General features: G+C 48.5%; 10 protein-coding genes across 10 annotated transcripts; 5 read left to right on the forward strand and 5 right to left on the reverse strand.

The window, feature by feature from the left end:
- The first annotated feature begins 717 nt into the window (after positions 1-717).
- On the forward strand, positions 718-3,953 carry DFJ58DRAFT_821578 (uncharacterized protein). Its single transcript, XM_041392032.1, has 14 exons — positions 718-965; positions 1,024-1,372; positions 1,422-1,651; positions 1,703-1,901; positions 2,008-2,316; positions 2,374-2,423; positions 2,478-2,583; positions 2,630-2,868; positions 2,931-3,025; positions 3,080-3,187; positions 3,222-3,247; positions 3,310-3,398; positions 3,454-3,468; positions 3,523-3,953. Exons 2-14 carry the CDS (start codon positions 1,207-1,209, stop codon positions 3,781-3,783), a joined length of 1,893 nt encoding a protein of 630 aa, XP_041236208.1. The 5' UTR covers positions 718-965; positions 1,024-1,206; the 3' UTR covers positions 3,784-3,953.
- Positions 3,954-4,343: 390 nt separating this feature from the next.
- DFJ58DRAFT_670666 (histidine phosphatase superfamily) lies at positions 4,344-6,000 on the reverse strand (the record flags this gene model as incomplete). The annotated part of the gene is made up of 7 exons (XM_041382883.1): positions 4,344-4,589; positions 4,638-4,807; positions 4,863-5,027; positions 5,077-5,224; positions 5,336-5,464; positions 5,518-5,838; positions 5,887-6,000. 7 exons carry the CDS (start codon positions 5,998-6,000, stop codon positions 4,344-4,346), a joined length of 1,293 nt encoding a protein of 430 aa, XP_041236209.1.
- Positions 6,001-6,929: 929 nt separating this feature from the next.
- Positions 6,930-7,377, reverse strand: DFJ58DRAFT_218557 (uncharacterized protein). The gene is made up of 2 exons (XM_041379300.1): positions 7,347-7,377; positions 6,930-7,204 (listed from the first exon to the last, which is right to left on the reverse strand). Exon 2 carries the CDS (start codon positions 7,168-7,170, stop codon positions 6,979-6,981), a length of 192 nt encoding a protein of 63 aa, XP_041236210.1. The 5' UTR covers positions 7,171-7,204; positions 7,347-7,377; the 3' UTR covers positions 6,930-6,978.
- On the reverse strand, positions 7,328-7,853 carry DFJ58DRAFT_218522 (uncharacterized protein). The gene has a single exon (XM_041379299.1). It carries the CDS (start codon positions 7,701-7,703, stop codon positions 7,386-7,388), a length of 318 nt encoding a protein of 105 aa, XP_041236211.1. The 5' UTR covers positions 7,704-7,853; the 3' UTR covers positions 7,328-7,385.
- Positions 7,854-8,189: 336 nt separating this feature from the next.
- On the forward strand, positions 8,190-9,598 carry DFJ58DRAFT_847633 (uncharacterized protein; the record flags this gene model as incomplete). The annotated part of the gene is made up of 8 exons (XM_041393494.1): positions 8,190-8,229; positions 8,281-8,399; positions 8,463-8,499; positions 8,554-8,676; positions 8,726-8,845; positions 8,894-9,032; positions 9,087-9,255; positions 9,323-9,598. The coding sequence occupies 8 exons, from the start codon at positions 8,190-8,192 to the stop codon at positions 9,596-9,598; spliced, it is 1,023 nt and encodes a 340-aa protein (XP_041236212.1).
- A 2,069-nt stretch (positions 9,599-11,667) lies between these two features.
- On the forward strand, positions 11,668-13,169 carry DFJ58DRAFT_710732 (uncharacterized protein). The gene is made up of 2 exons (XM_041383825.1): positions 11,668-12,102; positions 12,157-13,169. Exons 1-2 carry the CDS (start codon positions 11,920-11,922, stop codon positions 12,904-12,906), a joined length of 933 nt encoding a protein of 310 aa, XP_041236213.1. The 5' UTR covers positions 11,668-11,919; the 3' UTR covers positions 12,907-13,169.
- Positions 13,170-13,916: 747 nt separating this feature from the next.
- DFJ58DRAFT_821601 (uncharacterized protein) lies at positions 13,917-15,276 on the forward strand. The gene is made up of 4 exons (XM_041392033.1): positions 13,917-14,108; positions 14,161-14,312; positions 14,371-14,425; positions 14,478-15,276. Coding segments are annotated over exons 1-4 (894 nt in total). The 5' UTR covers positions 13,917-14,106; the 3' UTR covers positions 15,163-15,276.
- A 621-nt stretch (positions 15,277-15,897) lies between these two features.
- Positions 15,898-19,238, forward strand: DFJ58DRAFT_735840 (uncharacterized protein; the record flags this gene model as incomplete). The annotated part of the gene is made up of 4 exons (XM_041386701.1): positions 15,898-16,505; positions 16,564-16,724; positions 16,774-17,176; positions 17,234-19,238. 4 exons carry the CDS (start codon positions 15,898-15,900, stop codon positions 19,236-19,238), a joined length of 3,177 nt encoding a protein of 1,058 aa, XP_041236215.1.
- Positions 19,239-20,177: 939 nt separating this feature from the next.
- Positions 20,178-20,701, reverse strand: DFJ58DRAFT_618497 (small ubiquitin-related modifier; the record flags this gene model as incomplete). The annotated part of the gene is made up of 4 exons (XM_041380999.1): positions 20,178-20,203; positions 20,258-20,325; positions 20,431-20,543; positions 20,624-20,701. Coding segments are annotated over 4 exons (285 nt in total), but the record flags the coding sequence as incomplete, so codon positions are not given.
- Positions 20,702-22,668: 1,967 nt separating this feature from the next.
- On the reverse strand, positions 22,669-24,443 carry DFJ58DRAFT_869092 (uncharacterized protein). The gene is made up of 3 exons (XM_041394255.1): positions 23,971-24,443; positions 23,569-23,921; positions 22,669-23,509 (listed from the first exon to the last, which is right to left on the reverse strand). Exons 1-3 carry the CDS (start codon positions 24,300-24,302, stop codon positions 22,758-22,760), a joined length of 1,437 nt encoding a protein of 478 aa, XP_041236217.1. The 5' UTR covers positions 24,303-24,443; the 3' UTR covers positions 22,669-22,757.
- Between the last annotated feature and the right edge of the window lie 251 nt (positions 24,444-24,694).

Raw genomic sequence — 24,694 nt, forward strand, 5'->3', positions numbered from 1 at the left:
GATGCTATGCAAATCAATCTTGAAAGCTTGATGAGCTAGGATCGACGACCTAGTGCACGGCCATAATCAAACACCATATCAACAACTTGGGGTCACCGTGCTGGTTTGAAGTCTGCAGAGAAGACGATATCTAAGAAAGTACGTGATGGTCGCCTTGTAATTAAAGACTGCTCCCATCATAAAGGATTCACACAGCACAGGATCACCAAGACTCGCCGCATGCGCAGTAATTAGTACTGCACGCGTGTTTCGTCGTACAACTTGCCCAGCCACCAACGTTACCAAATAAAAAACTTCCTCGCGCGGACATTGAAACTCTAATGATAGTAGATAGCTGATCTGCACCGTTGCGCCACAGTGGCGGCCACACGGTCTCATCTTTCCATGCAGTGCTAGTGACAAGCGTCGAGAGTTTTCCCAGCGCGTGCAAAGCCCGGCGCCCGTGCACAGACATCGTAGACAGTGGTATACTACTAGTATATGTATAGTACAGTACTAACAGGTGTAGCAACGGGCCACCCTCGAAGTAGTAATACTTGAGAGACAGGGAAAAGACTTACGACGATCAGAGCAATGTATCTTAGTTGCAAGAATACCAGGCTTTTCTACTGGGTCTTCTATAGGTTTTTTGTAAGGTAACACGTGAAATAAGTATGTGCGCACTGCGCAGCGCGGGGCAACTCGGATGGTACAAGGACGGGTTGCTATTGGTGGCTGTCCAAACGCCACAATAGGTCTCCACTACGGACTCGAGCTGACTCGTCTGGAATCATGATCTACCATCATGATGGGTATTCTCACAACATTTCGACGAAGTTATCATAATTACAGTATATTTATAGTGCTGAACTTGAACAATGATCTGCGAATGATAATCCAGATCTTCCACTCTGACGCTCATCCGAGTCATGGACTATCAATAATACTCCAGTCCTATGGCTCAGCGGCCTGTGCTTACATTAATAGTGAGTGATTCTAAATTCACACCGTCCCACTCAGATCTTGGGTCTTCCCCATGCATAGGTTTTATGCTCCGCACTTCCCTAAATCAGAAGTGGACGAAGTTTTTGCGAGACCTCTTCATATGGATACCTGCATGGAATAATGTCAAGACCTGTTGCGATTACCTCACCGCCATGAGCCGGAGACCGGCAGGAAATTCGAGGTATGTGACACAGCAGTCCTGACTGGTCTCTTATAGTACGTATGGTTTCGTACGATGTCCTTTCACACTTCATGACCTCTCTCACACTACCCAACGTCTTCGCAAAGCCACAGCAAGATCATGGAGTCTTTCCTTTGCACCCAATAGGTACCCGTCACACGTGTTCTATGATGCTCGAACGAGTACAAACACACACTACGTCGTCAGGTACTCACGCAACATAGTATCAATTTCTTCCTCACATGAACGATTGCAGATCACCAATTGGCTTCACCGGCAGTCATTAAGCAGCGGCAGGAATCAGGGAGGCCCGGGCGAGTGCTTGCCATTCTATGCACTCTTCTGCATATCATTCTTGTCCTCCTCCACGTTGCTATTCTTGCGCTCAGCATTTCGAGTATCGAGCACCGTCTAGTCGTCCAATTGACATCTGGCAATGAAATCTGGGTCACTATAATAAGTGCATCATCACAGGCGTTTTATGTGGTGAGGAACCATCACATATGTACTATTTTCTTGGACCCATGAACCCTTCAGATCTATTGCACGATACTCGTTTACTTAATGCAACGATTGACATTCCTCGAGAACGTGACGCGACACCAGACGATAACCGCTCTTCATGATACAGTGAACGCATGGAAGGGTCTTGGTTCTGCGCTGGAGTGTCTTCGGCGACAATCAACAATCCCGGCATCATGGTGGAGCATATTGTCCATAACGGCCTATCTTACATGTGTTTTTTTCCCTTCACGTGGTTTCGTCGTCTATCATTCAATTGCAAACATTCAACTCCACCGTGGATGCGTCCGCTACAAAAATTTCTTACTGGCCTAGTCCAGACCTAGACATGATGACGATCCAGTGGCAAACCATCAGTGCATTGGTTCCTACGTTAGGCCGATTCGCCAATCCTCAGGGCATGGGACTCCACGGTGCCACTTTATACGACATCATTCAGTCTACCGATACATCTGGTCGCGCCATTGTTAATGCATCGTCGTTCAGAGCGAATTGTGGATTAGTTCGCAATTCCATGTTAAACTATTCTCCTGAAATTAACGCTGACAATTTCGGATATCTTACACTCAACCCGCCAATATCAAAGCTCAATCATACCGTGGAATTTAGAGCTAGACTTGTGCATCCATGTATGTATTTTCTTATGTTAGTTCTTGGAATAGATTCATCCAAACGTCTATTCTTAGATCCAGATGAGGTTACGATAAATCCTGCTATCTCCTTATTCTTTCCAGGAGTACATGCCAATCTTCCTGAAATTTGGATCTCTCGCTAAATAACTATATTCTAGCCGACTGTTGCTTTCACAGCCTCGACCGCTATGAACTCGAGCCATTTACCCGGCGATGAAACAGTTCAACACGTGTATTGGGCATATCCTCATATGAACTTCATAGGTAAGAGGCTTCGTCGCGCACGAATGTGTTCTGAACACGACTATAGGTAGTCCCCAGCCTCCCCTGAATCATAGCATGTACGACGTCCATATAGTGGCGTGCACTATTGATGTTCAACCCCATGTCGCCACTGTTGATGTACAGACCAATCAACTACTGGGTCTTTCTCCATCCCTTGAGCCGATTGTTTATGGCGAATGGGAGGCATGGTCACCGCCGGAGGAAGAACCGAAATGGGATATCTGGTCACCGCCGTCAGCAAGTGCATTGCATCATGAAAAATGGGTAAGTTTCTGCCATTGATGGACTGACTGAGATCTAACCGTACGGTTTTCGGCGCTTGATAGCTTGTTTCTCCTTTCGTAGGCGGGGCACATCATCCCATTGGCTGGTGCATGAATCAGGACCGAGCATCGTGTTATGGGTTATCTCTTTTGGAAATGTAATCTATGCACAGTTCGTAGTAATGTTCAGTCCTTGCTAATCATCTTGTCAGATATTTTATGCAGCAGATTGGAATAAATATCATCTTTCCCGACCCAGCAAGATACGGAGGCTTCTCTGTCCTGAACCACGCTCCTCCAATTCCGAAGAAAAATTCTGTGTAGCCGTGACCAATTTGAATCGGCTCTATCAAGGGCCTATGCCGCACTTCTATGGACAGGTATGTCGTGACTTCCGATTGATTTGTGCAGAAATGGTTGACTGACACACTGCTACTAAAAGGCGGACAGCTCGGCGCCAACGGTGGCGGGTTTGATCGGAAACCTGAAAACACCACCATTTCACAGCAGGTTCTGCAATGGCACCTTGGTGTAAGGTCAGAATTATTCGATGGTGAATTTCATAGCTGAGCAGTAGATCATCCAGATAAACTTATGGCCCGTAAGGATCCTGTCGCATGTGTAGGAGTTATGTATCACTAACCAAAGGATCTAGCTTGCATTTGCGCTCACCTGCTCTCTGCTTATGTTAGCGTTATCAATGCGCGTAACAAACGGGATGCATAGGCGGAACTATACAATGCCTATCGATAGCGCTGGCATTCTCCAAATCATTTGGCTTGCGAATCGCTTCCGTGTACTGACAGACCTTTTGAGCGACGTCGAGGATCCGCAAGAGGATAACCTTCGTGCTGCTGGGATGGTCGATATGGACCTGCTGCGGGAGTTGGATGACGTGCCAGTAGACGATTGTTAACAGCTATGTGGAGAAGAGATGAGACGAAAAGAGATTGGCATGATTGACTACATTCTCAATGAATATGGCGTATTGCGTGAGGAGGCCATATACTTGTAATAAAATGTAATGGGAACTGAAAGTAATGTGGAGCACACTGAATGACGGCGGCGGGGTCTGCTGTGACGTCGTGTTCTCGAAATGGGTGGTCTCTGCTAAGGCTCCATTTTGAGAATGCGTTAATGGTGTTTTGCAAATATTTCAAAACGCTGAATTCAATCGATATTGAATTTCGAATGTTTAATGAGACGCGATGCACGTGACTGTGCCCGAACGGGTCCGACCAGGGATATCTTCTCAGTTCTCCTTCAAATCGCTCATGTCTACTACGTAGCGGCATGCAGACCCCTTATCTCTCGCAAGATTTTAAATCGTTAGAAAACATAGTCCAAGTAAACAAAGACTGCTGATCTAAACAAATGTAATGCTACTCAAACAACATGATATAAGAAAACCACGCCCATATCCGCCTCACACCCAACTCATGGCAAAAGTCTCCCCTTCTCGTTGTTAACAACATGCTACAGGTCGTATCCGTAAGTCAACAGAGCATAGCACAGATTGAAGCAACTCACCACTTCACGAATAGGAACATATGTACTCCGCCTGCGCTTGAACCATGACAGGGCAAACACGCCAAGGAGCAAGAATACTGAGAAGGCAGCGAGCAGCATGTTCGTGCTCTCAGCAGCAGACGTGATACCGAAGTAGCCGCTATGGACTCCACACGCAGATTCCCATTGTTTCTGGCTCGAGATAGCAAAGTTCTGGAAAACATATGAGTGCGAGCCAAACACGACGTGCACAAGACTTACCTCAAGGCGATACAAGAATTCCGTTACCGCAATGTCTCCTTTGTGACCGAAGATGGGATAAGTCTGGAATTCCTCGTTGGTCCCGTTCTTGAACTTGATGCGGAGGAATTCGCGGAGTTCAGGTGGAGGTCCACGAAGAAGCTCGAAGGCAAGGGCGGATGCACGGTTTGCTGTAGTGATGTAAATATCGAGTCGCTGTAAGGTTGTCTGAAGTGGAATACTCACGAATAGCAGCGAGCTGAGGGTGCTCGTTGACCATCTCCATCATGTGGAATAGTGAGATGAATGGCTGGTAAGTTGTCTCAAGGAGAAGCAACTTGAGGGGGTCCTCGTCAAAAGTGATGCGTTGAAGAGTGTGGAGAATGCTGTGAAGGATAGTACGACCAGCAACTAAGCAGGAGATTAGTAGTTGCAAACGATACCAGGCACTGAAACGCACTATTTCCAATTCCACCCATTTCCTTGTCCGAGAAGATCGCGTTCTCGTGGTAGTTAGCATATCCGTGAGCCTGCTCAATGAAAGTGGGGGGAAGACGGTACGCGTATGTTTGGTTGTGCGTAAGCTGCGAGTTTATGAAGTCATAGATCTACATGAAATATCACAACATTAAAATGATCAAGAGAATGCTGCGTGTTACATACATTCCACTGGCATAGGGTGATCAGCACGAGTAAGGACGAAACAGAAGAATACGTACAGCATTTTCAATGGTCGTAGGCCTCCCGAATACATAGTCGCGAACGACGTCAAAGAAGTGTCCTGCAGATTTCCCAATCTCCTTGAATCCCTCAGATGCATATACACTCTTGATGTGCTGCTCGAATGCCTATATACCACACGAATCAGCCCTCCGTAGACCCCTGGGGGCACATAACTCACCGGACACTCAGTCCAGGGCTCCAGCGCGCGGTCAGCGCTACTCGGGGCCATTTCGACTGGAATGTACTGGTAACCCCCAAGTGGAGTGACAACCTTCGTCCCGTTAGCAAGCTCGATCAGGTTGTTTGAATTTGGCGGGAAGAGGCCTTGCAGGACGGCTATGGCACTATCAAAGACCGAAGTGCCTTCCCCGCCAGCCTTGGCATGCACAACCACTTGATCATTCTGCACGAGGTCAGCATGGATGCCTTGGATGTGCGACGGGGAAGAGGGATTTAGGTACATCGATCTCAAGTAGTAACCAAGCTGGTATGATTCTACCTAAAGTCATATATTAGGTAGGGTGCGCGGAGAATGGGGTAGACATACAGCGCCGAGAGGTGTGGACTCGCTGTAAGAGGGCTCATAGGTATACGGGTCTTGGTAAAACTCCGTGCGGTCGCCGTTGCGGGCGATAATAAGGACGCCATGAACATCAGGCATTGCAGGTCGTTAGTACAGTTGGAAGATTAGCTGGGAGGGGAGTGGGAATTAAATGTACAGGTTCAGCTTGGGCTAATTCTCCCCGGGTCGCTTTAAACCTCCCCATTGAACACGGCCATCAGATCTACCGAACCGAGTTAATGTGCGACACGCGGCTCCTTCCCTGACACAATATTGCATCCAGTTGAAGCGTGCAGACTATAAAACAGGAGGCGCACATGCGCGAAATGGAAGAACATTTTGCGAGAGCCCCTGGATGATACTGCTTCTGTGCCAACTAGTCTTTTACAGGTCTTTTGAAGAGATCAACAACAGCATATCGGGGGGACTGCGGGAGAAAAATTGATGAATGGATCAATACAAGACCAACACGCACCAAACGCATGCTGGCGATGCGAGAGCCACGTCACGCAGATTTGAGGGCGCCACGTATCCACCACGTGCCCAAGCAGTCCGCGAAGTTTGGGACGCACTCCAAGCCTGTCGATCCTATTAGCCAGCACGGAATCAGACGTGTAAATCTATAGAGCGTACACCATCATGTCTAGGTCTAGGTCATATCGTCGTATTTCGAGAGATACGACGGTCTTGATGTCGACTCGGGCTCTGTGGGAGAAGAACCATGAGCACGTGTGATCGGTGAGGTGGGCAATGTGAACTGCATATTCGATTAGATGACAAAGGTGAATAACGTGCGGGTTTGGTGCGGAGGTTTACGTTGCCATTGGATGGACCAAGGGTATATCAGGATGGCGGTGATACGATAATGTGCTGCGACTCTCGCGGAGGTTCTTCGGTTCGGATCGCAAGAGCCACAGTTTTGCATATCAGATTAAAAGTGTGATCGAAGCCAGCAGAGCCTTCAGTACAAAAGCAGGAGCATGAGGAAAAGCCCTACGGAGCTCATACTTCCTGCACCACCACTCACAGCATAGGGATTTATATCGATGGCTATACAACTTCGCAAATATTATTCTATCACCACGGGTTGTGCTTCCCCAAATAATTGTAAAACGTGCCCACGTCAGATGTGATGAGTTTCGTCACGATGTTCAGAATGCCCGTCACAAACTCGGAGACATGGGGCTCGATCACCGCACCCTTGCCGCCCATCTCTGTCCTTAACCCAACTGGGGTCCATGAGAATGGAGATAAAGTGGGAACGCTCATACATTTGTTTGCATGTCTGTTGCGTGGCCAATCACTGTCAATTGTAAGAGGAAGTATAGACCGACAGATCAAAGAACAGCGCAAAAGAATTCATTCGTGAAAACAAGAGATAACAGTCAGTATTCTAGCAAACACCAATTGATGAAAAGATCGCCTACGAGTACGTCAAGTCCCACCTTGCTGATATTGTAGCCGGTTGATTCGGGCCCGAGATCTTAGTTGATACTGGCAAGAGAGGAGCTCATGTTGACGATGATTTTGCTGCTACTATTCTCCATAGCTGGGAGAAGGAAGGATGTAACCAGTGTTGGACCTGTGACATTACATTTGATCGTCTCTGCAAGCACAGCTGGATCGAAGCTAAATAGCAAGTCTCTACGAGGGTTCTGCAGTGCCAGAATCATCATACAACCTGTAAAAGCTAACACAGCAAAACGCACGATCGCAGCATTATTAATGATATAGTCCAACCCAGTGCCGTCGAGAAGCTCGAGAACTTTTGAACACCCAGTCTTGATACTGTCTTCGTTCATTACATCGATTTGGACGAAATAAGGGATCCCAGGACTGGATTTGACGACATTAAGATTCAAGGCCAAGGGCTGTGGCAGAAGAGCGACAGGTGTTGGAAGACGACTGTAGGAGCTGCCTGGTAAGTTCAAGGCCAATTCCCCGAGATGCACTGGACACATAATATTAACATAAATAAGATAATGAGCTAGCTACACAGGTAAATGATCGACTTACCCAGTGAGAAACCGAGAAACCACGCAACTCAGGCTGGCATGATCTTGACAGCATAAAGTTGAAGAACACGGGCTTGTAAGGGAAGAGCGGAAATTCGAAATGATCAAGAGATTCCCGAATCGTGGTGTGCCATGTACCCTCTTGATCGACTTGAATGACGCGGCGCAAGCACTGGCAATGGCATAACGGCGGAACTACCGAAAAACATGAGCTTACTAAGCAATGAGTCACTTTGCCATTGAGTCTTAGTAGCACGCGACTGCGACGCGACGATGTACGCTACTGCACTCAAAGTTTGGCTTCTTGATCAAGGTCAGTGTATTTTATATAATATTATTTTTGCTCTCTGAACTCGCGTAACAGTCAATAACTGTCCTTGGCAGTATGCACTTCTGTTCTCTCTCGGTGTTCTAACATTTGCACGTTTTACATTCAAAACTCTTGTCGTCTTCTTCCAGACCTTCATTCTTTCTGGGACACATGTATGTGGATCATAGAACACATGCCTTTAGCCTTCCGGTGGAACCTGACTTGCCTTGCCGCAGCTCAAGAAGTTTGGTGCTAAGAAGGGAGCATGGGCAGGTAGGTTAAGCGACTTCTGCTGAAGCGCGAATCCCATTCATTCATTCATTCCAGTCGTTACGGGTGCTTCAGATGGCATTGGGAGGGAGTTTGCAATCCAGCTAGGTTCAGCGGGCTTCAATGTCTTGCTCGTCGCACGGAATGCCAAGATGTTGAATGATGTGGCAGTTGAGATTGGTACGAGTTCTTCATATCGGTGTTTCTCAAAGCCTCACATCTCTTCTAGCTACGAAAACAAAATCTACAGTTGAAACCAAGATCTACCTTATCGACTTTGCCCAAAACGACGACCTTAAATATGATGGCCTGAAAGCTCTCCTTCATACTCTCGATGTCGGTGTCCTCGGTGCGTGCTCAGTAATACTCTCAAGCCTTTGTTTTTGACACAGTATAGTTAACAATGTCGGAAAATCCCACGCAATGCCCACTTATTTTGCTGAAACTGTGGAACAAGAAAATGCTGACATCGTTGCTATCAACGTGAATGCGACAATCCGCGTCACACATGCAGTTCTCCCTGGTATGATTCAGCGGTGAGCTATATAAGCTGCGTCCCACCTCTATTGCTTCAATGTGAATGGTCTTAGGAAACGTGGGTTGGTCCTCAACCTCGGCTCCTTCGCGGGTCTCGTGCCTTCTCCAATGCTAGCGACATACAGTGGTACTAAGGCGTTCCTCGAAACCTTCACCAGCGCCCTCGCAGACGAAGTTCGGTCTCATGGGGTCGTCGTCCAACACCTTAATACTTACTTTGTCGTGCGTAACATTCATTCCCTCTCCGAGCCCTTACACCTCACCATGTCCCCCTTCTTGTCTTCTCCAGGTTTCCAAGATGTCAAATATCCGACGCACATCTGCGTTCATCCCCAGTCCCGCATCCTACGTCCGCGCATGCCTCTCCAAAATTGGCTTCTCCTGCGGTGCAGCACTGACCGGGCGCCCAGGCACGCTCACCGCGTTCTGGAGCCACGCGCTTCTCGATTACGTGATGCACGTCGTCGGATGGAAGACTCGGTTTATCGCTTATACCCATTCGCTGCATAAGGATATCAGGAGAAGGGCACTCAGGAAGCAGGAGAGGGAGGCCAAGAAGGAGTAGACAGCCTGATTCGCTTCATGCAATATGTGAGCACGCCGTCATGGATCATATAATTTTTTGGATTGTTTGTGTCATTTGACGGCACGAGCACGATGTGATACCCATTCTGCACAGAGACGATTATATGCTCTTGAATTGTTGTTGACTTTCGTGTTAGCTTTGTTCAGGTCCATTTATTTGCTATAAGGTCTCAGCATCACCAGAGCGATTCCGTTTCTTATGATATATCGATGTCCAAACTCTCAGCTTTCTCCTGTATGACGATGACTGAACGACGTGTACAATGTCAATGCAGGCTGCGGGGTCCGGCGCGTCAGAACACACTAAGATCTTTCATATTGTTGAGACTGATACACCACATACAGCTCGGGGGCGGAGCCCGAGCTTTGGATCATCCATGCGTTGTTTACACGACACTCCTCAACGTTAGCCTTCGTTATAAGCCTTGGACTTGTCACATGAGTGAACTTGATACGCCAAGTGATACTTGATTGAACACATGACTGCCTGATAATGGTTATCAAAAACATCTTGTAACTTTAAGACGAGCAGTCTGCAGATTTTTATAGAAGAACTTGGAATACAATGCGCTACGGCCCTGAATATAACGAGACATTGAAATGCGTCGCGTGCCATTCTGTACCGCTCACGTGCCTTGTCACATGTCAAGTCATATCGAGCAAATATTTTTGGAGAGAAGGAAGAAAGAGCAGCCACCTTCGTTCTTTCAAGGACCTAAAGTCTGACTAAGGGAGACTACAAGTAAGCGCGCACTTGCGTCACATTTCTTTCCATATTCTAATTCTTCTTCCAGCGTCGAAGCCATGGTGAAGTTCTGTGCTGCTGTACCTGATGGAAGACGACTGGCCCCAGCGCGGTATGGATTTGGTTCACGAGCCCCGAGACGAGTGAAGATGCGCGGTAGATAATATGTTTGGAAACGAAGGACATAAGAGCGCTAGCGGATGTCTGTGGCTACATGCGGTTACATCGCCCAAGACAGGACTTTTTGGACCTCGGTGCATTGCATTCGCCGCAAACAATCCTTACGAAGGCTTACCAGTCAACTCGCCGTTGGAGGAAAATATACGATTTTCAAAAAGTTGCTGAAGGACTGTCCGCCTTATTGGTTTTAATATTCTTGATGGACTATGTTGGTGACCTGTTGTATCGTAGTGGAGGCAAAATTCAGGAATAAAACACTATCGCATCGTGTATACCTCGAACTTGTGGACCCTAGGACGTGCCGGCGTACAGCCTATGTAATTCTCTCAGTACTTTTGATGATATACCGCCAAGGTTGACCTTTTCTTGGACGGCAGACTGGCGTTGGGTCGTCCTCGAGGCTTGAGGGAACACCCTCATATTGAACCGCTTGTCCATCATCATCAACGTGAATGTGTTGGGCGATGTGCAAGACTAAAAGCGATCCAGCGGTCCGTGTCTATAGTTTTCTATCATGCCCGTCGATCTCCAAGGTATCTTGATAGTTGCTGCTTATACTGGCAGTTTGATCGGCAAGTTTCTGTCTGTTTTTACGTGGCGAGCTGCTCGCTGTAACCTCTGAATTGAATGCTGAATTATACTGGTTGCGTCAGCAGAAAAGGCATTTGGTCAAGCATCTGTCAGTTTCTTGCGTTGTTGTCCTTAGTGTCGATATGTATATGTGCTTCCAGACGGTAAAACGCCCATGCCCACTGACCACCCCCGCTACTCTTCGAAATCGACGTCTCGGTACAAGTGGCAAGATCCGATTCGGACATTGAGCAAGCAGACAAGTACCCGAACTTGTACTGGTTAGTAGATTGGCACAAAGTACTCTGAGGCCTCGTTTGCATTGGTCTATGCACCCTCTGAAATTTCTCGGAGGGCTCCCGGATTGTTGACAGACCCGCGTTGACGCGACGCGACGCGTCGCATCCATAATGTAGTCATTAATTAGGGGTGCCGAAAATCTGCTCAAACTGCTCCACTTCCGCTCAAGAAAATAAAAGTCAGACCAAGCTATATTGTGATCGCCAATCAGGCGTCGCTTCAGAGCTTGACCTCTCTAAAAGATAGACACTAGTATCATCTTTTGTTATTTGTTCACCCGTGGACCTCTAAAGCTGCCGGGAATTGCCGCTTGGCAGTTGCCACAGAAATTCTGCCATTGACAATTTGACATCGACAACAACACAATTGAATTCATCGCACCGAGTCTTGTGGATGTATAAAGTGTCCACACTTTTTGGACATTAAATTCGTCTGGTTTCGTAGCATTTGCGGTGCCGTCCTCTCAAGTACACGACTCCTTCGAACTCGACTTCGACCGAACAAGTATGCCAACCAGTGATCCGATTCAGTGCGCTGCTCCTACGTCGGAGGATGCAATCCCCCGTACTCGGCCTGTAGGAGAATCCAGTCAGGACGCATCGTTTGGTGAACAAACCCAAAGTGAAACCACACTCGACATCCCAACACCGGTGTTGTCGAGAGAACCCCCGTCGGAGCCTCAAGAACCAGTGAGTCACAGCCATCGATTGTAGAAATGGCAAATTTTGATTACCTGCGTGTAGCCTTCTCGCTCATCAGCTCCGTCTCCTGCTCCCACTGAAATCATTCCCCTGGACCTCACACAAGAGGAAATTGTAGAAGAAATCCAGAAAATGGGAATAAAAGTTCGCGATTTTGCTCATGAGGCCGTCCCCATTCCGCAGCGCGCTGCCGAGCTCTTTGATCCACTGCAGGCGTGGAACACGTACGAGACCGTAATTTCGCACCCCACTATGATGCGACCATGTCTTCCAGGGAAAATAACGCGTCGCTTGCTTGATATTGGGTGGCTTAAGAGGGAAGAGGAAGAGGAGCGATGGAGTAACAAAGACAGGGAAGCGCTTGAAGCCTACGACAAACGACCACATTACCCATGGCGCGCGTACAACCTTCCCAAACCCAAGCGGGAAGCGCTTGCTAAGACGTGGAGAACGAGGTTTCAAGAGATTACTGCAGAACAAATGCTAGCGACGATTTCCAGACCCTTCTCCCGGTTTAGGGCGCCTTTTGATTTTGGCGGAAATGTAGAGAAAAAGCGTAGTGCCACTGATGACCAAGAGGTGCAGGATGGGGACGTTTCACCGCGAACCAAAAAGCAACGGTTGGAGCAGCAAAACGCAGCGTCTTTGGCACCAACGCTGAGCCAGCCACCTGTTCTAATTAATGGTCGGCCACCCCAACAATACCCAGCCGGTAATCCTGCAGACATGCAGAAGCCATCCTCCTCTTTTCAACCGACTTCTACCCGTACGCTCCAGCGCGTGTTGTCCTAAATTATGCTACGTTGACATGAATAGCCCGCAGCGATTCTCACCGCGTCACTCCCTGCCGTTCACCTTTTTTGACAATAATTGCCACTACGCATCACAAAGTAATGTTTGTGACTGTATTACTGATATTTTTACTTGCTTGGGATGAGGTATCTCCGGAGATTGTAGCATTACTACTTAGCTGTACTCCGTGTTCCTTGTAATGTTCTTTCGCTCTATTTACTTTCCAAAGTGAAAATAGTCAAACAGACACGTGATATCCATTCATCTACGTCGATCATTGGCCGATCATAATCGAATTGCCGAACGGAGTTGCGTGATAATCGGTAAGCTTTACCATGCAACCCTTTCACTACTTGTTGAGCATATGAATATCCCGTCTGTAAGGGGGTCGCCAACTCATACATCGCGTGAAGCAACAGGCGCGTATGTTATTCTTGGAGAGATGCAACACGAACAAATTCGTATGGTCACTGGTGAGGTTCGGATGTAAATGAACTGATCAAGTGCCGAAGTGTAGCCTCTGGATGGATGCTTTCGCGGAACTCCTACAAACCTCGAGACAATCCAGGTTGAATCATGAGCGATGTAGTGAGCGGGCTGATCAGCATCAACAATTAAAGTGTATAAAATGGCTGACCTATATATTTATACCCTCCAGTTCTGATTACAGTTTACTGATCTTCAAGTTCTAACTAAGGTACTTACCGCCCTTTCGCACCTTTCCGCAAAATCAATAGTCAGGGGCCCCGTTTTATATGAGTACCGCAAGCACGCTTCATATCGTGGCTCATCAGCGTCACAATCCCTCGTGAATATTTATTGCCGTGAGGACAGCAACCTGCAAGTACCTCGAATATAACACGGATATTGGAGTTCTTGGCAAGTACCACAATGAGGCTGTGGACAAGTAGAGATACTTGAGACCGTGACGCGCTTAGAACGAGCATATAATATTAATATTACATAATGAAATATAATTGTATATTTTATTTGTATTTCATAATTATTGCTTGAATCACGACTTGAAGTTCGAGAGTACTGCGTACAAAGTGAAGTCAGAGTCTGCGTGCGCTCATACATAACCAACTAGATCATCTCTTGCGGGTCAGCGTATCGGGTAACCCCCGATTGATCATTCATATCATCTCCAATCAAACTGCTACTAGCACTTTGTCCAGCACTTCGAGGGTCACAATAGAGATGTACGTGTTCACATAATAGGAACTGAGGAAAATCAGTCATTTTCGGTATCAGGAAGCAGACACCGCCTTTAAGTCTTGGTGTGGATGACAAGATTGGAGAAGGGGACTCTAGCCTCGTGCTTAACGTGCTCCCCCCTGAATTATGCGACACAGCGTTCAAGCAGATGATAGACGAGGTTGATTGGAATGTGATGTATCATCGTGGTATGTCCTCCTTCCACCAACTTGTGTTGCCCAAGCCCTGACATGGTTGGGCGTTCAGGTGGTGAGGTACCAAGGCGCGTGGCGGTCGAGGGGGAGATCGCACATGATGGAAGGTGCTTTCTATCACCGCCGCATTTTCGATCAGCTGATTCTATTCAATTTCAGCTTCCCAATTTACCGACATCCTGCAGATGAGTCACCTGCGCTTCGGCAGTTTTCCCCAACGGTAGCTACCATCCGCGAGCATGTGGAGAACATTCTTGATCACCCCGTGAACCATGTCTTAATTCAACACTACCGTAGTGGTGCGGACTACATCTCAGAGCACTCTGACAAGACAATCGATGTCGTGCGTGGATCGAAGATAGTTAACGTCAGCCTAGGCGCTCAACGAGTGATGACACTTCGCTTGAAACGAGATGGGGTGCAACAGGCGGGTAACAGCACTACCCCACGACCATCACAAAAAATTCCGTTACCTCATAATTCAATGTTCGTTCTTGGTCTCGACACGAATGCGAAATGGTTGCACGCAATTAACCATGACAGACGTCCGATCCATTTGAAGTCCGCAGAGGAACAATTCATGAACGGAGAGCGCATCAGTCTCACGTTCCGTCATATCGGCACATTTCTTACCAGGAATAAATCGCGTATATATGGCCAAGGGGCCAGGGGGAAGTTCTGTGACTCGGGTCACGCAATAATTAGCGGCGGAGAGGAAGCTGCGAAACTCTTGGAAGCGTTTGGTAAGGAGAATCAGCAGAGCGACTTCGACTGGGAAGAAGTGTACGGAGAGGGTTCCGATGTCTTACATTTCACTTCGAGGGAAAGCCAGCTTCGGTGTTAAAGTTACTGTAGTAATTGTACTGATTAGATTAAACACCCGCAGTGAAGTATAAACTACGTTATCATTGTTTCTGTTGTTCTTCATGTTTCCCGCCTAGCAACAGCTAGTGCGCAACGATGGTGACACTTGGGTGACACTGGAAAACACACGAATACACAACTCTCTCTCTTACCACCATCACTATCACTAACTTCTTCCCAGTCACTCGTTTTCCGCAGCGCAGGCAGCTGCCGGCACTTCCAGCGAAAGCTTTACCCGTCCTCTTGTTCCCCAACGTTCATTTCATTTGTCCGATTCGGCCGTCACTAAGGTCCAATTTGATTCCGTAAAGGATCTGGTAAGCGGAAGCATTCTTGTTCGGTTTCCTTTTTGGGAGGGCAGGAGATTTAGTTTTTCAGGGCAGCGCGCATGTTGGTTTTGTGCGCGCCTTCTTCCCACCTTTTGGTTCACTATATACGAAAAGGAAAGACACGAGGCTCTTAATCGTGGACTTGGAACACGAGGCTTGCCTGTTCCTTTAGATCTCTCTGGTATATCGTCCTTGGAGACTTTTATCTTAACCTCCCGCTCTGCATCTCTTACTCGCATACTTTCAAAAACATTCCATTTTCAATTATTCAACTAACCACAAAAAAAATAAATTCTCTAACGCGACACCAACTTATATTCTGCTACGTCTTCACGAACTCGCTTATTATTTCATCCATTGCATGATATTTTCATTTTATGAACGATATGTCACGCCTGCAGCCCAGCACGTCTTCCGATTCTCCTCTAAGCGCATCTGCGCATGGGGATTCCCCAAACAGAGGCTACGTCTCTGAACGACCCTCTTCTTCTACTCATCCGAGAATATCAGAAGGTTCAGAGGGTTATCCCTCATGGCTCCCAAGGAGGCCTCCGCCGCCTGCACCAGCATCAACTTTCCACTCCTCTGTTGGAATGTTCGAGCCTCCCCCACCCGAGACGTTCTCGGGTGGTCGAAAGGCTACACCACGTTCCATACGTGTTGTGAGCCTCCAGGACAATGCGCAGGCTAGCCCTAATCCGTATAATCGCCGGGATGTCACAGACCAGACTCCACAGAGCAACTCTCTACGTCCTCGAGTCTGGTCACGTGCTACGACTACTGGCTTGAGCGGAACCGTGGTGTTACCAACAGTCAAAAAAACACAGGAGCACTCTCAAACACCCAAGTTTCGGTCAACTGGTCTTCACCCGGAACTGCTTCGGAACCCTTCTGCCTTAACTCGTCTTTACTTTTACTTGCTTCCTTTCATGACTTTCTACCACATTCCTGTACAAACATTCTTCGACTTCAACGCTGTATTTATAATCTTGCAGTAAGTTTTTATCTCATTTAAGGATTAATAGGCATAGTCTAATTTTATCATTCCGCAGGATCGCCAAGTTTCCTAATCCTTCTGCACCAGGCGTGCCGGGTTCGGGCAAGAATTGGGCACTCGGCGCTGCAGCCTACATTGCTTGTTGGCTGGCTTGGATCACTACGGTTTTTGTTCTATATGAACTTGTCTACTCCTTCTGGCGCCGATGGCGTGTTAGTGAGTACTATTTCTCAACAAATCATATTCGACACTGAAAACGATATAGAGCGACCACTCATCACGCCATTATATCTTTCTTCGGCTGCGTTCAACCTCACTTCCATGACGTCCTACACAAACTTCTGCTTCATGCAGTACATCCGCTTCTCGGCTTTCTTTGGCGAAAATGGTAGCCTTCGAGATGGCATTGCCGAAACGTTCTGGTTCTACTCGCAGAACCTGCCCACTGTTGCGCTTCTACTACCTCGAGCAGGACTCTCCCTAGCTTTGTTGCTCACATTTACATCCGCTTCTCCCGATTATGTTGCTATGCTCGAGGCTGGCTTCAATCGTCGCGATGAAACTTACTTTAGTGTGTCTGATGGCACACTAACGGCTTACGCCCGTGGCGTCCTCATTGCCAATGCCGCTTGGACGGCGTGGCGTGTCCTTGTGCTACTCATCAGCTGGTGAGCGATCACAGGCTAATATATTGTTGTTTCTTCTGATTTTTTTTATGCGAACAGGATTGGTCTATGGATTCTTAGCGGCCATGGCTGTGCCGGACTCTGTGGGCCGCGTTTCAGATGGGAAGAAGAAGATCACGAAAAGTCTGTGTCCAACTACAACAGCGATGGTGCCTCTGAAGCGGATGCTCTCCCGTGGACCTGGAGAATTTGTACGCGTCTACGTATTCAAGAAGCCTATGATTTTTGCTTGACGGTGAAGCCTCCTGCACGGTGGTCTGGTACCGAAAAGAAGGATGAGCCAGGACCACTAGGCTTGGAAACCTCCCCACCGTTTGAAGTCGAGCAAGTGCTTGCGGCTGTTGGTTTACCTTCCATGCCACCACTAGCAAGGCGCGGTGCGCTTTCAGAAGATCTTTTTGCCTTTCCAAGAGAGGAGTCTGGTGAGGCGCCAGCGCCTCCACCGGAACTGTCCGAGATCATCCCCAAAGTCGTAAAGAGATCATCGAAGGACAAGGAGATGACCGGTCCTTCGGCGCCCCTGCTCAAGCTCCCATATCCGTTCGCTGGGTATGGTGCCCAAGTGTCATCTAAAGATCAAATTCCCTTCCCACCTTCCCCTAGTTCCAGGAAGGAAAAACGTAGATCACCACCCACCAGCGGCTCAGAGCGTCCAGCACAAGATGATGATGATGATGATGATGATGAAGAGGAGTCAGAAGAGGAGGCCGAAGCCGCGGCCGAGATCGAGATCGAGGTCGAAGATAACAGCGAAGCTCCGCCACGTACCTCCGGTTCGATGTCCAGTCTTGGACAGCCGGTATCATCTCGTTACCCATTCCAACTTCGTCGTCCTACCCGTGGAGGTTCAGTTTCTTCAGCGGCTGGTACACACTCGACTCCTAAGACACATCCATCGACGAATACTCGCTCAACGGAGTCGCGAACATCAAATTCCACACAATCCACCGGCAATTGTGATACCTCATCTGAGTCTCCCAATTCGCATGGCGTGAGCTCGGGCTTGTCCAGTCCTAGTTCCGGATATGGTAGCCCGATACCTATGCCCCCTCGTCATCCCCAACCAGGTCGTGGTCGTGCTCGTGCAGGAACTGTTCCAGTGTTATCATCCCCCTCTCCGACTCCGATCGTGTACACTACTCCTATCAGAAGTCGTGTCGACAGCGACCATACAGAGACTTTTGGTGGGGGAGGTTACGAATCCTTCCTTAGTGAAGAGGTTGACGATGATGATGAAGCAGAGGAGGATGAGGAGGAAGAGGCAGAAGACCTGGATGACGAGCCTCAAATGATGGAGCAGCCTGTGCCTGAAGGTCCCCATGAAGCTGCGGAAGGCGAGGATAGTGTTGGTCTGCTCGGAGTTGGTCCTCGCAGCCCGAAATCTTCGATGGTCAGCAGCCGTCGCCGTCGTGGTCATCGCTCAGATTCTGGACATTCACAATCTGGACGTTCTCGATCTGGCTCTCGATCGGGCTCGTCGAGTTCCCGTGCAGGTTCAGCCGTTCGTTCGCGGACGCAGTCGCTCATACAAGGTATCGGAGCCGCCTCACGATCGTCGTTGGATCTTGTCCAGTCAATACGCTCTCGTGCAAATTCGTCTATGGCTCGTCTTGAGGAGGACATGGCGTTCTCATCTGACTCTCGCTCACGTAGCGGGTCAGAGGGAGTTCACAGCAGCAATGAGAATTATACTTTCGGAGTGAAGCCACCTGTGGGGCAAAGCTCCGGGTCCCGTCTGAGAGAGGCTCCCTCGAGCCCCTCCATCTACACTCCCTCTATTTCTGCACCTTCGGAGGCCACTACCTCTCATCTCACTGCTCGTCCTACCTCCCGCGAGCGAGAGGTCGAGCAATTAGATATCCCTAGGCGGCCGTATGGGGGCCAAATCGATGATAGCCGACCCGACATCAGTACCGCGGCTCAATCGTTCATAACAGCGCCTGCTACATTAGAAAGCACTTCAGTGTATAGTGAACCCCCAGCAAACTGGCAAGAAGTGTCGCACATGGTTGACAGACCAGGCACTGAATGGAGACCTGCATGAGCATTCCTTGTTTTCTCAGTTTTTTTGCATGTTACTTATCTGACATCATCTATTCACAATTCTCCACATCATGACCCGCAACTTGACAATTCTTCATTTTATAATTCAACATTGGAGTTACATTTCACCCTTATTCCCGCGCGAGACCGTTTAATTCTACTACCGTTGCTACTCCTGTTCTATCTAGCTCAATGTTATCCTCATGGATTCGGACTTTACATCTAAAAGCCTGTAATAACCGTTCAACTTTGGGCAGGGTATATAGTATACGGCGCTTAATGACGAGCATACTGGATAACAATGTATGCTGGTTTTCTAAGCTAGCGTCCTGATAGTACTACATGTGTAGTCCACACTGACACTCCCTAAAAGTGACAATCTACTCAATTATGATGCGGAGCACGTTATAGTCCATTATGTAACTGTTTTTGAGGACTGTCGTGTAAACTTCCCGAGTGACACACAAGGTAAGCAGATCAAGGTGCACATACCTTATTTCGATAGCATGCCGACATGCACATTTGTGATCCGTGCCGAGAGCTGCCCGTGGTGAACGGAATCAACAAGCACGCCATCAGGCAGATAAGCATAATCAGTGTTTCAGGAGTATAGTATCGAAAATATTCTGCAGCGTCTGCAGACATACATTACAGCACTCAACAGCAGGGTGCTGAGAGGGCGACGAGAGAATTTGATTGAGAGAGATGGACGCATTACTCGACAGAGCCAAGCGCTAAGCGATGCTTCATCCAAAAGGTATCGGTCGATGCATATGAATGCTCGTGAGATTGACAAGGAAAGCGAATAAGCAGTAGTGTTACAATTATGGGCGACGACTGTACAAATATGCAGGATATGAACCGCCAACCTCTGCATATCCAAAAAGAGGATCATGAGATCAAAAATTAGGAAAGCAATGAAGAAACTGGAAGGGTGCGCACGTTCTACCATCACATCGATCGTATCTAGATAGGAGTAATTTCAGAAACAGACAAATATAAGACAGTAAAAACACTCACCGTTGTCCTCCATGTCGAGGCTTGCAGGCGTATCATCGTCGTTGATTCTCGATCCGTCATACAAAAATCTGATTAAGGGTCGTTTAGCACATAGGGAACCAGCATAGTTTATGCCACCAAGAACAATCGACCTGCCCAACTTCTAAAAAGACAAATTGGAAAATTTTACTTACCGAATGCTGCCCACATCCTTGCCGACTTTGGTAGCATAAGCGCCTTGAAGCTTGCTCAACTTGGTGTTGCGCTTGATTTTGAAGAAAACCTCGTCCCCAGTTGAGCTTACAACCTAGGGGAGAAGATCAGATTTGCGATCCGTTGTGAGATGGGAAGTCGCGTCAATCGATGCGATGCCATCGATTTTCGTACCTTGACATTAATTGGCGCGTTGTCCTCTTGCTTAAAGTCATCCTGCCCTTGAGAAATTTGCTGCTGCTCTTCAGCCATGGTAGCGAGTAAAGATTGTACAAATAACGTGAATAAAGATTGGGAAACGCGGATAACGTGGGTGAGATAAACTCAGTGAGGAAGTGACGAAGACAAGGAGAGATTTGTGTGGACGGGACGGCGAGCAGAGATTGTCGGTGTTTGTACAGCTTCTTTACCTAATCAGCACCTGTGAAAACGATGATCCAGTCTATGTATTCAGAATATGTAGAGTAAAGGCTCAACTGTAAAACCAAACCAATAGAAAAATTATATGTGAAGTATGTAACAATCAACCAAGGACCGTGAATGAATCGCTGAGGATAATAAAGAACAAATATCGATCAAGGGCCAAACGAGTGCCCGTGTTTGAACCTTCAAATTCGGCTACAGGCTGTTTTCTTCCCTTTATCTCTCTTACCGGCTTTACTAAGCAGTTTCCGGGCGCGACTGTACTCCTCATCTTCGTCGCTCGAGTCTTGCCATATGACAGGTTCGCTGGATTCATCGTGATGGTTACAATCCTTCTTCGTTGAGTTCCAGGGGTAACGGCCATGAGCTTCATCATCATCCAGAGCAGGCGGAGTAGGGGAGTATGTCGGCTGAAGAGATACCCGAACACTCTTCCGTCTTGTCAGTGTTTCAATGGAGATTGTGGATGACTCAGTATCATGTTGCGGAGCCGGGGGAGTTGACCCCCCCTCGATTGGACTTTCCTCCGCCGTTCTGTACGATGATATTGATGTCATCGAAACTGAATCTCTTATCGAAATATCATTCAGTTCACTGGCCTGCCTAGGCCGAGCTGGTCTTGGAGTGCGCCCCTCGGGTTCCTCCCGCTCTGTCCGTCCACGAGGGTTATCATCCCTCCTCAGGGCGCACATCAGCTCCTCGCTTTCGTATCTCTGATAATTGAGCTGGGATAGGTGATGGCGTACGACTGGAATTTCGAAGAGCTGAACGAAGAGGCGACACAGCTGGTCGGGAGGTCTTTCTGGATTGGCTTCCAGAAGCTGCAGCTGGACCACTCCCTTTTCCTGTAGATGGGCGACGAGGTGGGGTTTCGTGTTTGGGTCTCGCCGGTCCTTGTGCGCCTGGAACGACCGCGGAGGATTGAGATGCAGAAATAACCGACCCCGGTGCGCGGGGAATGTCCAATGATCCTGAGCGGACAGGAAGTCGATCATCTGAGAGTTTGGAGAACCACGGCGCGTTGGTAGGCACACCTGGTGTAGGGGCACGCGGAACTTCAAGTTTCGTTGTGCTTGGACTCGATGAGCCCGCACCTGTAGTACCCCGGCCGTTGCGATTCTGTCGTGCGACATCCTCAACGATGCTCATAAGACTCACACTGGTGTTGCCTTTCGCTGGGAGAGGATGAACTGTCCCGGCTTTGGGTGTACGCTTGGGTTTCGATCTTGCAGATCCAGAAGAATCCCCTAGGTGTTGAGGTGCAGCACCATATGTGAGGGAGGCTGACCGTCGCGGATAACCTTCACGAGGTGCTTCCCCATTGGCGTTATCAATATTCCCGGAGAGGTCTGTAGTTGCTCTGCGATGTTGCGACTTGACTGCTACCTGATTTGGAGCCGACCTGACGCTATTTCGCATTGAGAGTGAGGAGGCACGTGAAAGATCGAGTGGTTGAGCCTGGGGGCTGGAGGTTGGGGTTGTCTGCCGCTTTACAGACGGACGTCGGGTAGCAACCTCCGACTGGCTCCGAGATGGGAGGCCCGAAGGAGCTGAATCGTTTGCATCAAGCTCGCCATCTGTATACCCACCGTCTTTGCCCTTGAGCTCCGCAACTGACTTCTTCTTTTTCCGCCTGGCGCTTGTGCGTGGACTTGCAGAAGGGGGTCCATCAGTCTGCCATCCACTAGATGATGCAAGAGCTGTCATCTGTGACCGGCCCTTGCGCAACTTCGCACCTCCTGAAGGCGGAGGGGGTTTAAGTATTTTCTCAGACTCAGACTCTGAGCTGTCTCGAGATCTGGAAGCCTTCAGGTTTGCATCTGTTCGTGTAGACCAGCCCTTCTTCCCTTTTTTGCTTGGACTCGCATGTGGGGATTCTGTAGCGTCACTCCATTCCGCGCGAGTTTGGTCCTTGTGTGAGATCTTGAATAAACCACGCAGAGAGCCGAAAAAAACTCATGGATGGCTTACGCTCCCGCTGTTTACCGTTACGCTCGGGTGTGCGCTCAACAGCGTCTGGAGATAATTCGCGACGGAGAGAGAGGCGCTTCGATTGCTTGAATGGATCGTTCTCGACGACCTCCAAGGGACCTTGAGTCTCCCCCTCTTCACTGCTATCGTCCGCACTGCGAGCACCATTAGGGGATGTGAAGGAAGAGTTTGCTACGAGAGCAGGCCTCTCCATGTACTCGTTCTCGTCTACCTCGGTGATGCGTCTGGATAATGGACGTCGGATTCGTTGTGTGCTGCTGCTACGTGGGAGGGGATGAGCCTGGAGGTCTGTCGAACTCTCAGATAAGGGGGCTCTGAGAGGGGACGGGGAAGGGACACCAGTGGGCATGGTAAGTTCTGAGATGGCGTGCGCAGGAGGAATATCGATTGTCACCTCTTCATGGCCATTGGAGCTAGGATGATCAGGAACCGCGCCTTCTTGGCTATTTCCACGAGAGGTCCCATCGTGCTGTTGGGATGCACTTTGAGAAGGCGTGAGGGAGGAAATGTCGGAGGAGTAGGATATTGGGCCCTGTGTAACATGAGAAGGCAGCGCGGGAGAACGTAAAGGCTTTTGTTTGGGAGTGATGGACGTAGAGGGCGAATGCGAATGCGATGTAAATGACGACAATGGGGGTTCTGGAACTGGATGCACGTTTGTGAATAGGTGATCTGAAAGAAAAAAAAACAGTAAAATAGCATACCTTTACCATCAGAACTTGAAGCATTAAGACTCTGTAACGCCCGAAGACCTTCCTTGCCCATTTCACCCCAAGCCCACCCACAATCAATGAGAGCCTGACAGCGAGCACCGAGACCTTCTCTAGCTATGCTGACCCGAAGTGCCTCCAATTCCAGCTCTTTAGTAGCCAAATGATCCTCGCATGCGCGTAGCTCCTCTTGAGCTTGCAGAAGTTTGGTGTTCGAAGAGCCATGTAACGTAGAATTAGTAGAAGGGAGAGATGTAAATGAGGTAGAACCAGATGGTATAACGAGCGATGAGCGAGGATCCCGTGTGGTCTTGGAGGATTTAGAAACTTTGATGAGCCGAGTTATTCTGAAATGAAGGTTAACGGAGAGCTGGTAGAGAAAGAGTTAGGACGGACAGAATTTCCCTGTCACGGAGAATAGCTGTTATGTCTTCTTCGAGCTTTATCAAGTGGCCAAGTTGGTCGCGCCAGTTCTCAACCGCCTGTTTGTAGAGCTGAAGAGCATCGTCCGCGCCGGAGAGTACATCAACGATGGTGCCGATAGTTTGTGCTAGAGAGACTGAAGAACTGCTAGGTATAGCCGAAGGTGAGGCAGCCGCGAATGCAGAAAGAGATGCGAGAGCAACATGTGATATGGGGAAAAGAGAGGATAGATGTTTCGTATACTCCTTTTCGTGTGCTATGAGATTGGAAAGGAGACGAGAGTCCGGAGGACGGTGGATCGTCATTGGTTAAATACACGACAACGTATGATCAATTAGGTCGTGCTCAACGATGAGGAAGCGTTGCAGCGCGCTGTGGTGAACGATGAGGTCTAGGAGCAGTATTCGGATAACAGTATTTCCAATTGCAACGAGGAACAAACGAGCCTGCATGGGAGGCTGTGCCTAGTGTTGCCGTGGTCTCGGCTAATGCCGGCAGTAGCCAGTTTTAATTCACCGGCTTAACCGGACCTGCAAAGACCAATTTGCTTACATGATTGCGACTCGGTCCGGCTAATATAACTGAAATAAGCGCTGTAAGCCGGCTCAAGCCAGCTTATGATAGTGTAAATTTGCAAAGGTTAGAAATATCGAAGAAATGGACAACATACGAAATGCGGGTGCGAGAGGAGTGATTG

The sequence above is a fragment of the Suillus subalutaceus genome (assembly GCF_016647625.1).
Source record: "Suillus subalutaceus strain FC151 chromosome Unknown DFJ58scaffold_234, whole genome shotgun sequence".
NCBI lineage: Eukaryota > Fungi > Basidiomycota > Agaricomycetes > Boletales > Suillaceae > Suillus > Suillus subalutaceus.